We start from the raw sequence: 11603 nt of genomic DNA on the forward strand, positions 1-11603 counted from the left end.
GGTGGCATCCGCTGGGCTCTCCTGAGCTCTTCCTGCTGAGGCCAGGTCTGCACTGGGTTTGGCTGGAGATGCTGGCTCGGGGTCTCGGTGTGGGAGGGGGGAAGCTCTCGTACACAGTTCAATTCTTACGGTCACCCTGTAACGATGCTGGTAAGCAGACTCTGGATTTCAAGGACAGTGACACCCCAGAGTCACAGAGCAGGTCTCTGGCCCCGGGTGCTATTCCTGGAGTCCTGCACTGACGCGAGCTCCTCTCTGAAGAGGCTGGCACCAGGCCCTCTGGCTGTATCCCTGGGTCGCTCTGGTGGGGCTGACTCTGAAGAAAAGGAGTCAGGTGAAGGTGGGAGAAAGGAGTTCTGGGCCCCCTTCTGTGGGCTTCCACTAGCATGAGCTAACACACCCTGACTGCTGAAGCCAGTCTGAGGGACCGTGCTCAGGGAAGACACTTTGGGTAACTTCTAAGCTACCTGTCTGGCAAAGCTCACAGGCCTTTTCCCATGACTCAACTCGAAACTCTACACAGGGGCACCCTGACTTGAAGGACACAGGCTTTGCTGAGTGGGCTAAGTCACACGTTCCAGCAAAGGATCATCCACTTTATAAGAATTTGGACATTTTCTTTCTTAAGAGAGTAATTTGGAATCTATCCCCACATTCTAAAATCTTGTTAGTATAAATGATCCCATATAAAATACGTAAAGTTAAGGCTGTAGGTTTATTCACATTTATACACATTTATAAAGGTAAGTGGTCTATCCCATGTGAATTTTCTGATGTTGAGTAAGCCTTGAGCTCCGATTAAAAGCTTTGCCACATTCGTTACATTTGTAAGGTTTCTCTCCGGTGTGAATTCTCTGATGTATGATGAGATGTGAGCGCCACCTGAATATTTTCTCACATTCATTACACTTATGCAGTTTCTTTACAGTATTGACTTTTTTACGGCTCACGTGGGTGGAAGCTTCCAAGGTATTCCCATACTCGTGGTACCACTGGGCCCGGGTGTGGATCCTCTGGTGCTCGATAAGATAGGAGCTCCGACTGAAAGCTTTCCCACACTCACTGCATCCGTAGGGCTTCACTCCTGCATGAATTATCTGGTGCTGGAAAAGGGTTGAGTTTTGACTGAAGGCTTTCCCACACTCGGTACACTTGTAGGGTCTCTCCCCAGTGTGGACCCTTTGATGTATCGTGAGCTGTGTGCTCATACTGAAAGCTTTCCCACATTCGAGGCACTCATAGGGCTTCTCTCCCTTATGGATCCTCTGATGGTAAATGAGGCTTGAGCTCTGGCTGAAGGCTTTTCCACAGTCACTACACTCATAGGGCTTCTCTCCAGTGTGAATTCTCTGGTGCTGAATTAGGTGTGAGCCCTGGACAAAGCCTTTCCCACACTCCTCACATTTAAATGGTTTTTCTCCAGTGTGAGTTCTCTGGTGACGAATAAGCCGTGAGCTACAACCAAAGGCTTTTGCACACTTGTTGCATTTATAAGGTTTCTCTCCAGTGTGGGTCAGCTGGTGCTGACTAAGGCGAGACACCCACCTGAAGGCCTTCCCACATTCGTCACACTTAAACGGTTTCTCTGTAGCATGGATTCTCTGATGTCCAACAAGGCTGGGACTATCTGGGTTCCTTGGAAGTTGAGGTTTGTCCCCAGCATGCATTCGCTGGTGCTGAGCCAGCGTTGAGCTCTGGCTGAAGGCCTTCCCACACTCCTGGCACTGGTAAGGCCTCTCTCCGGTGTGGGTCCTCTGGTGTCTGACTAGCTGGGACTGCTGGCTGAAGGCCTTCCCACACTCCCGACAGCCATAGGGCCTCTCTCCCGTGTGGACCCTCTGGTGGTGGATGAGGCTGGAGCTCTGACCAAAGGCCTTTCCACACTCCTCACACCTGTAGGGCTTCTCTCCAGTATGAATTCTTTGATGCTGAATAAGTTTGGAGCTCAGACGAAAGGCTTTCCCACACTCGATGCATTTGAATGGCTTTTCTCCAGTGTGGATTCTCTGATGCTGGTTAAGCTGTGAGCACAACCTGAAGACTTTCCCACACTCCTCACATTCATACGGCTTCTCTCCATGGCAGTTACTTCCGTGTTTCCCCTGTAAGCAATCAGGTGATTTTTTTTTGCACTCTGGACACCTGTCAGGTTTCTTCTGCATATTACCGTCTTGATGCAAAGCAGCGTCTGATGCAGACCTGAAACGTGTGCCACACATGTCACATCTTCGGGGTGTCCCTTCCACAGCACCTCCCTGACTTTTGCCAGGCTGACCGCCCAGGCCACCACTGCTCTCCAGCTCACCACGTCCCTGGGCACCCTCCTTGGCAAAGGTCTTCCCGGGAGCCACAGTCCCTGTGTTTGAGTGGTTTTTCTGGAGGAGGGAGCTTGGCTTACTGTCTGACCAGGCCTCAGAATGAGAGGTGTCCCTAAAGCTGGAACTCTGAAGAAAACCCTGTGGGGGGCTTCTGACCACTGCCACACAGGGCTCTGGTTTTAGAACACCCATGTCCGCACAGGCCTGCTCGCTTGCAGTCCCAACCGCAGAATCTGAAAGAAACAGGAAATAAAATGCCCCTTCTCCCCTGTGCTTAGAGACAGAACAAAGACCAGGGGTGGGGACGGGGGCTGCACATCAGCCCCGGGAACTGAGCTCCCTGCCAGGGAGGCTGCATCAAGCAAGGGCACACCCACATGGAAAAACACTACCAGAAGTCAGGCCTTTGACAGTTTTCAAAATTTGGTTTCATTAATATTTTTCCCTTTATGCATTCATTCACCGACCATGTACTCGTGTGTGCAGGTATGTTAGGAGAGCCCTGTCCTGTGGGCAACTGGGATGAGTGAAAGGCCACAGAGAATGAGCCTGAGCGCCTGGGTCCAGAGGAGGTGGAGTGGGGGCAAGAGGGACTGAAAACTAGGAGTGGCCGGACAGGCAGGCTCTGGGGGACACAGGGCTGATAGATGCCGAGGGCACACCAGGCCTGAGCCTGAGGGGGCAGGGTTCTGAGCAGGATCCCAGGCCTGAACTCTGCTTCCTCCAGCTGCCGCCAAGCCACCCGATGCACACGTGACCATGCACATCCATTGCCTGTGGGCCCCTCAGCTTCCAGGAGGCCACACCCAGGGGCCCATACCGCCTTCTTGCTCCCTTGGGGTTCTGGAGGCTCCACCTACCCCTCCCTGCCCCCCACGAGGCCTTCCTGACAGCTGCCTCCCTTTTGGACTCTCCAAATAAGTGTCAGTCTCTTTCCTACTCTACAGTCCCAGAGAGCACCTTTGCTGAAGTCAGACATCTCTGTGATCATGTCCGGGGTCATAACTAGCATCACAACCAACTTCATAAGCAGTGTGATAACCAGTTACAAGCAGCCCATTACTACCCCACAGTGAAATCCTCCATGCGCCCAGTTACAGGGTTCTTGGTGGTTCCTAACATCAGTGCCCTCTCCAGCGCCAGTGATCTGCAGCTCTCGGTCAGTCCCAGGTGAGGCAAAGGCCATCACACACTGAGCATCTTCTGTGGGTAAGGAATACCTAGTTCCCAGCCGTTCCTCAATTTGTATTCATGACAATCCAGTGAGGTCAGCAGTGGAATCACCACCCCACAGATAAGGAATCTGTGGCTCCTCGGTCACACAGCTAATGAGAGAATCAGGAATGGACCCAGGTCTGTTCCCCCAACACTTGCCCTTTCGACCTCTCTGTGCCCTTATGACACGGGGTATCTCCTGCCTGGTCCCCGATGCACCACACACCCTTCCACAGGGCAGGACTGGCCACGTGGTGCTGGCTCATTCAGCCCTCTGCCCTGGCCTCCCTGTGCTCTGGAGATGAGCAAATAGACAAGTACTGCTCTCCGCTGCCTCCTGCTGGAAAGCAGAGGCCTCTGTGGACTCCAGGGAAGAACAGGGTGGAGATGTCTGTAGTCGTGGGCCTGGGACCTCCGGCTCACAAGAAAATAAAAGATAACCCCACGTGGCTAAGTGGTCACAAACCCACCTGACCCCTCTGGAGTCAGCCTCCACCTGGTTCCCTATAACCAAGCCTGAGAACCCACCCTACACAGCATGCCCCAGAGCCAGCCTCAGGCTCAGCTCGCACATGCTCCCTCTCTTCAGGTCCATCACATCCTTGGGGACTCCCAACTGAAGCCCAGAGTTCTCACCCTCCCCTGGAACTTGACAGCTCTTCGCAGCTCTAGATAACCTCTGAGGAGACACGAGCACATGTTAAAAAACAGCCTCATTCTGGAAGTGGTTTTCCCTCAGGGAACAGATGTGTTCCGGTAGGCTGAAGACAGGGGTGTGGCTCTGCACCCTCCTGCCACTCTGGGCCACTCCTCTGTTATCTGCTGCACAAGTCAGGCAAAGTAACACCTCTGGACACATGCATTTTTCTAACACGCTCCACACGTTTTCATCTGCGAGGCCGTGCCCCTGCCCCGGGCTGTCGGGCTCAAGAGGAGGTATCTCATCATGGGGATGTTTCTTTACTGCTGCCTCATCACCGTAAAGACCACTTGCTCCGTATAAACCCCCTGAACCACCCAATTCTGCCAGCTCCAGCTAGCTTTTCTGCCACGGTGCCTCTTTGAAATCTCCCCTCCACCTTGGAAATATTTAACAGTGGCTGGGTTTTAACAGGGCTGGCTTACAGCATTACCCCCTTCCCAGGAAGGGCAGGAAGGCAGGGCCTTCGACAACACAGCCAAGGGTGCCGGGCGGGGGTCAAGGTTCCCAACACTCCCGCCCACACGATGATGCGCGTGACGATGCTTTACAGATTGGTAACCTGTGTTAAGGACGACTCCAGGCCTTCCGGGCGGGAAGAGCACAACCCTTAATTGTCACATTCTGAATCTCCAACTTGCTTCCAGCCAGCCAGGGACCACGGCATGTGGCACCAGGCCCTGCTCTGCTACAGCAGTGACTGTGCGACATGGCAGTTAGCAAGGAGGATTCCTTTCTGTGGTCAAGATGCATGCGATCCCACTTCCCTGACCAAACTGGGCAACATGTCTGCCAGGGAGGCTCAGACAAGGCTGGAGGCAATGGCATCTCCTCAACAGAAGCCCAGTGGGAGCCAACGCTGTGAGGTGGCCGGTACCCCTGTTATGGGCTGACTGTGCCCCCCAAAAAGATGTACTGAATCTCCAACCCCAGGACCTCAGGATATGACCTTACTTGTAAACAGGATTGTTGAAAGNNNGTGAGTTAAGATGAGGTTGCGCTGAAGTAAGGAGAGGCCTAACCCTATACAACTGGTGCTCTTTCAAGAAGACATGGGGAGGCCAGGTGACGATGGAGGCAGAGACGAGTGACACAGCCACAAGCCAAAGAATACCTGGGGCCCCAGAAGCTGGAGGAGGTAGGAACAGTCTACAGGTTTCACAGGGGACAGGAACTTGCTGATGCCTTGCTTTTGGACGTCTGGCTTCCAGAATTGTGAGACAGTTCATCTCTGTGGTTTCCCACAACCCCAGGACACTAACAGAGCCCTGAAGCCTGATTTGAGAGGGCCCCACGAAGTTCTGGAGGGAGCTGCTGGCGGGAGGGAGGAACTGATATTCACCTGAGAAGCTGCTAAGAGCCAATCTTAGTTCTTCCCTTGGATCTATACCTTTTCACCTTTGGCTAATAACAGCATTAGTAAAATTAGGAACTGAACAACACATGCCTTAAAAACAGTTTTTGCTGTAACATGCAAGAATTTCACGTCCCTGCTTTCCTGTAGTTCAGTCTCTCCCAATGCGACCCCACAACTGGGCTATGCTTCTGTCAACAGGCCCACTTGTGGCCCCAGGTGTTCACAGGCTCCAGCATGTCTGCTTGGTTGGTCCCTGGGGTCCATCTTCAGTTTCCCACCCTCTCAGCCCTTGCTGGGCATGGGTTCTTTGAATACCTCCTCACCCATCCCTGGAAGCTTCTCAGGCCTGAGCCTCACCTGTAAGGAAGGTTCTTGCCCCCTCTCTCCCCTCGACTCCCTTCAGGTCAAGGACCCATGGCTCCTGCCCCTGCTCCAGCCGGGAGATCAGCTCAGGCTTGAAGACCAGGAATCCTGCTGTGGGGATGGCAGAGAAGGGGACTGTGTCAGTATGGCTGAGGGTACAGCACAGGGCCCAGCACCCTTGGTTTTCAGGAGTAAAGAGGCAGGGGGCTACTGGAGCACAGGGAGAGCCTCTGAAGGGGGCATCAGGGGGTAAGGGTCTGGACACAGTGGCCCCCTGTGTCCAGATCAGTCCAGCTCCTGAGGTTGGATAGTGAGATGCCTGGACTCCCAACCCATCCCCATCCGCAGCAGGGCCAGGATCCTCAGGGGATCTGACACCAAAGTGTCCAAAGAGCAGGCCAACTCTAGCCTAAGGAGAAAGCAGCCAGACACTGCCAGCACTTCCCTCAACAGAGATGGACTATCCCCCAGCTCAGAGGGTTGGAACATTCCAGGAGGTGGGAGTGGCCAAGAAGCAAGACAAAAACAACAAAAATAAACAAATGAATCGATTTTAATTCAGAAGGTGCTAAGGTCCAACCCTCACCTGGCTGACCCTGCTTCATGTCCTTGTGCAAAGCCCTGGGCCCTCAGCAGACTGTGAAGTGGCACCCACCTTCCAAGGCCACCAGCCCGCACACTGGGGGGCAGCGCTGTGGCATGCTCCCACCCCATCCAAGGGCTGGTCAGGGCTTCCCTCAGGTTTCTGGCTGTGGGGACGGAGATGGGCGGCAGAGAGACCCTGGAGGGGAAAGGCTTCACGTGCACACAGGACCCCATGCTCAGCAGGAAACACGTGTTCTCTCCAAGTACACGTGGAACGTCCACAGAGAAACACCCTTGCGCCAGCCAAGAAGGGAGTCATGGCACCATCCACACTGTGCCCCCAACCAAAATGCAACTGGAAAGAAAGGTATCACATGCACCTCACAACTGTGAGCTACTTGAAAACTCATGTTACTAAACGGCAGCTATGTTTACTACCTGGCAAACTCACGGGAGGAAGCTGAAGCAGTACTTATAGATAGAATTTTACATTTTTAAATACGTTTACTAGAAATGAAAATGGCAAAACACAAATGAGGTAAATATAAAATTCAAGAAATTGGGGGCAAAACAACACAGCAAACCCAAAGAAATAAAAAAGGAAGAAAACAATAAAGGTGGGGCAGGATTCAATGAGTACAGAACAAAGGCAACAACACCACCCCCACCCCAAAGAAAGATCAGAAAACCAAACACTGGCTGCCTAAAAAGATGAATATGACAGTCTTGCGGCAAAATCAGTCAAGGGCAATGCAGTGAAAAAATAAAACAAGAGGAACAACTACACACATGATGGAGACTAAACGTAAAGAGTATTGTGAACAAATACATGGTAGAGCAACAGAAAATCTACGCGAATGCATCAATTTACAGGATCCCTGACAATGACAAAACAGCACAAAAGGAAATTCACAAACTTGACGGACTATTATTCACTAAAAAAACAAACGCTGGAGCAAGACCTTCCTTTCCCAAGGGCCCAAGGCCCAGACAGTTTTACAGGTGAGTTCTACTAAAAACTATAACTCCATCTACATAAACTCTTTAAGAAATTAAAAAGATAGCAAAAGCTGCCCAGTTCATCCTATGAAACTCATACGCCAAGTGCCATTTGCCGAAAATATACAAGAACAATTCACACACACAAAATATTAAGTCCAATTCACTATGAACAGGGATGAAAAATCTGAAATACACTACTGCCTAGGTGGTCCAGGCACCCCCCGCAATGTACTTGTTTATGATTAAAATCAAAACTCCTTAGCCACTTTCTTCTGATTTTAATTAGATGTATTCCCTTTATTAAAAAAACAAAAGGTTTTTATTTTTTTAGTTCTTAAAATTTTTTAAAGTAATCTCCACACCCAATGTGGGGCTCAAACTCACAACCCTGAGATCAAGAGTTGCACACTCCACCGACTGAGCCAGCCAGGTGCCCCCAGATGTATTCCCTTTAAGATGAGGAACAAAACAGGCCTGCCCACACCAGTCCTGTCTAACACGGCACTGTGGCTCTGGCCACGGCTAAAGGCTGGGACACAGGGGGACCGCACACGCTCAGCTGCAGGTGCCTCCTCCTAGAATACAGCACCGGACTAGCAGGGAGTTCAACGAAGTTGCCAAATACAAGATCAACCCTAAAAATCAATAGCATTTCTGTACAGCAACAATAATCAGTTAAAAATATAGCAACATGAAAAAGATGCATTCACAAAACCACCAAAACAAAGCATCCAGAAAGTACCAGACCACTCTGGAGAAAATTCCAGAACTCTAACAAAGTACACAGAAGGTGAATGGAATAAATGGAGACACATTCCATGGTCTTGGATGGGAACAGTTAATACGAGAAAGAGGTTAGTTCTTCTCTTCTGAGCTCTACAAATTCAAAGCAGCCCCAATAAAAATTCCACACGAACTGAAAAACTCAAAACTTACCCTAAATTTATATGAAATTACCCCATTACCCATGAGTAGGTAAGTAAAGTCTTAAAAAGAACAAAAAAGGGAAGTTGTCCTATCAGGCATTAAGACTAAGACTGTGTCTCACCACAAGGCCAGCTCGGAAACACACTGTCACACATGAGACGAGAAAGGTAGCTCCACAAATCAATGGGAAAGGCTGGGCTCCTACTTAACTCCAGACACAATCGTGGAGCCCAGATCTAAACGAGAAAGATAAACTATAAAGACCACAGGAGAATGTACAGACTGTCTCTATGTCCTTGGAGTAGGAAGGAACTTTTAAATAAAATTTCAAAGGTACAACCCGTAAGGCAAAAACTAAAGGATTTAATTTCATTAAATTCTGACCTCACTGGGAGACAAACCATAAGAGCGCCTTAATCTCAGGAAAGACACTGAGGGTTGCTGGAGGGGAGTGGGGTGGGGGAATGGGGTGGCTAGGTGATGGACATTGGGAAGGGTATGTGCTATGGTGAGCTCTGTGTATTGTGTAAGGCTAATGAATCAAAGACCTGTACTCCTGAAACAAATAATACAATGTATGTTAAAAAAAAAAAATCTGACTTCACAAAGTTAACAAAAGTAAGAGCATGGAAAAAGGTATTTACAATGCACAGAATTCACCACGACACCTCCCAGGGTCAGCTCCTGACCTACAAAGACCCGCGGCCCCCATATCCCCAGCTTCTGACAGGGCCTGGCTAGGTGGGTGTTGATTAATGATGCAGGGGAGGGGTCCCAAGATCCAGCCTCACCTAGTCCAGCCACACTGCTGTGGTTCTCCAGCATTACCTCCTTGTAGAGGGCCCTCTGGCCAGGGTCCAGACACTGCCACTCCTCTCTCGAGAAGTGTACGGCCACATCACCAAACGTCACAGCCTCCTGAAAAGACATACACCAGCACCCCAGGGAACCCTGGGTGCCAGCCCCATTCTGGCTCCACCTCACGGTTGTCCCAGGCACATGCACCACAAGGTTGGGCGAGACAGTCACCAAGCCCCTTAGGCTCTAAAAATCAAGGGGAGGAGCATTATAGAGGAGGAGGAGGGGGGAACCAGATCATGGTGATCTACAAACCTCCCCCCATGAGGGCCTCACGTAGGCCCCAGTCTGGTAAGGGGTTTGCTCACTCCCTTGCGGGTGGGATGCCTGAGCCTGGCAAGAGCCACAAGGGGCCAATGGATGGTCTAGGACCAGGCCCAGTGGCAGGGTAGGTTCCCAGAGGAAAAGGCAGGGGCCCTCACAGGGCAAGTGAGGGAACGAAGGCAGTCAGACTCCTACCATGAGGCTCGGTGGGTGCGCATCCATGTGTCCTGGCCGAGCGACCTGCCGGCAGTTATGAAAGGGTCAGAGGTCAGGATGCCGGAGGGCCCCTATCCCTGAATTCTCCAATCCTTTACCTCTAACCCCAGATGTTCTTCAGCAGGGACATAAGGCAGAGCCAAAATGGCCAAAGCACTTGAGCATCTGCTCCCCTTGAAGCTCCGTTCATCCTTCAGAGTGTGTGAGGTGTGTGAACCACTCCACAGACATAAGAGGGGGTTCCCACCTCCGCCAGGTGCTGGACTAAGCAACGAGGACGCAGCTGTGCACAACACACGAGGACTTTGCCTTCGTGAAGCACAGTCTGAGGAGTTAAACAACCATGCAAAGACAACATCCCAACCATGACCATGCCCCAATGGAAGAAACTCTGAAAGCATTTAAACTAGGAAACTCTGGTGTAGTTTGAGGGGTCCAATTCCAGAGGAGCTAACTAGACCAATGGGATGGAGGTGGGGAGAGCGCTTAAGGCAGCTGGGAAAGCACGTGCAGAGGGACTGAAGCAAGAAGGAATAGGGCGGGATGAGTCAGGGGAGCTGGTCACAGGCAGCAAGGGGAAGTGGCGGTGTGACTGGAGAATGCGGCCAGAACAATGGGTTACAGGAGGAAGCGGAGCGGACACAGGAACACCTCGGCTACGTTAACTTGGCCCCCTCCCCACGTATTCCCCCAGGTCTGAATGAGAAGTGGACTTCCTGATAATGAGAAGGTGACTTGTGGGCGGAAGCCCCAGGCTGTGGGTACAGTGAAGCTGACCCGAGCAGCACTGACTCCCCCCCCCGCCTGGCCAGCAGTGACGCTGGTCCCCAGTAGAGAAGAGCAGGCCCGGAGCGACAGCCAAAATTAAGAGAAGGCAGACAGCCCGCCCTAACCAAGGAATAGCCCTTTTGGCTACTTGTTTCTAAATTTAGGTCTTCCACAGGCAGTCAATGAGGGAAAAGGAGGATCCCGCCTGGAGCAGGCCTAGACCTGGTGGGAAGGCCGCGGAAGCCCGCGGCCAGTACGGTGCCACGCGGCCGTGCCTGCACAACGCGGCCAATGCCTCCTGCCCCCGCTGGCCAAGGCGGCCGCAGCTCGACCACCACCCACGCAAGGTGCCCACGACCTCCCCAAGCCGCTCGCGCCACCCGCGCTCCCCCGGAGGCAGGGGAGCGCGGGGCCCGCAATGCCGGAGGCCGAGGACGCGGGGGTCGGCCAACTGCCACTCCGCCCGAGGCCGAGCAGCACGTAAGCCACCTGGTCCCGACTCCGCGCCGGACGCGCCCACTCACCCTCCCCGTGGACCGCCCGAGGCTGGAAACGCACGACAAAACCGGAAACGGGCCTTGGACGCACGCTCCCGCTCCACCTCACAGACTTCCGGCCGTTCTGGGCGGCTCGGAGGCTCGGCCGTCTCGGTGGTTCCCAGCGTAGCGGCCGGGGTGCGGGAGAAGGGGCGGGGCCAGAGCGCGGCGCAAGGCCTGGGCCATGGGCGGGGCCCGGGAGGGGCGGGGCCAGAGCGGACGGAGCCGCGGGTCCGGGGGGGGGAGTCTCACAGCCCCCGGAGGTGAAGTACACGCAGGCAGAAGGGCGGGGCGGATCTCCGCGAAGCAGGTGGAAAGCCCGGGGATCCCCTGGCGGGCCCCGCCTACCTCGGATCACCTTGGGGGCACTGGTCCCCTCACCGCATCTGTGCCTGGGCTTTTCTTACAGAAGGCTCCCGCTGGGCACGTTCCAGGCACCAGACAGCGGAGACCCCCGACCCGGGGCAGAAGAGGGCACGGGGGAGCGGCCAGCT

General features: G+C 53.0%; 1 protein-coding gene across 8 annotated transcripts; it reads right to left on the minus strand.

The window, feature by feature from the left end:
• Nucleotides 1-696: 696 nt before the first annotated feature.
• ZNF7 (zinc finger protein 7) lies at nt 697-11191 on the minus strand. 8 transcript variants are annotated; one of them, XM_040625915.1, is made up of 6 exons: nt 9904-10588; nt 9785-9829; nt 9259-9385; nt 6609-6893; nt 5948-6061; nt 697-2551 (listed from the first exon to the last, which is right to left on the minus strand). In XM_040625915.1, exons 4-6 carry the CDS (start codon nt 6652-6654, stop codon nt 753-755), a joined length of 1959 nt encoding a protein of 652 aa, XP_040481849.1. In that variant the 5' UTR covers nt 6655-6893; nt 9259-9385; nt 9785-9829; nt 9904-10588; the 3' UTR covers nt 697-752. The 8 variants fall into 8 exon arrangements, with proteins under 8 accessions (XP_040481849.1, XP_040481847.1, XP_040481846.1 ...); XM_040625913.1 differs by having other exon boundaries at nt 5948-6064; XM_040625912.1 differs by lacking the exons at nt 6609-6893; nt 9904-10588 and adding an exon at nt 11098-11191 and having other exon boundaries at nt 5948-6064.
• Between the last annotated feature and the right edge of the window lie 412 nt (nt 11192-11603).

This window comes from Ursus maritimus, unplaced genomic scaffold, assembly GCF_017311325.1.
Source record: "Ursus maritimus isolate PB19 unplaced genomic scaffold, ASM1731132v1 scaffold_9, whole genome shotgun sequence".
In the NCBI taxonomy this organism is placed as follows: Eukaryota; Metazoa; Chordata; class Mammalia; order Carnivora; family Ursidae; genus Ursus; species Ursus maritimus.

Excerpts from the sequence above, each read along its gene's own strand:
- ZNF7 (XM_008684046.2), bottom strand. The coding sequence starts at position 10,206 with ATGCTTTCAGAGTTTCTTCCATTGGGGCATGGTCATGGTTGGGATGTT. Across the intron at positions 9,830-9,903 it reads AAGAACATCTGGGGTTAGAG|GTCGCTCGGCCAGGACACAT; the intron begins GTAAAGGATTGG and ends AACTGCCGGCAG. Across the intron at positions 6,065-9,258 it reads CAGCAGTGTGGCTGGACTAG|CAGGATTCCTGGTCTTCAAG; the intron begins GTGAGGCTGGAT and ends CCATCCCCACAG.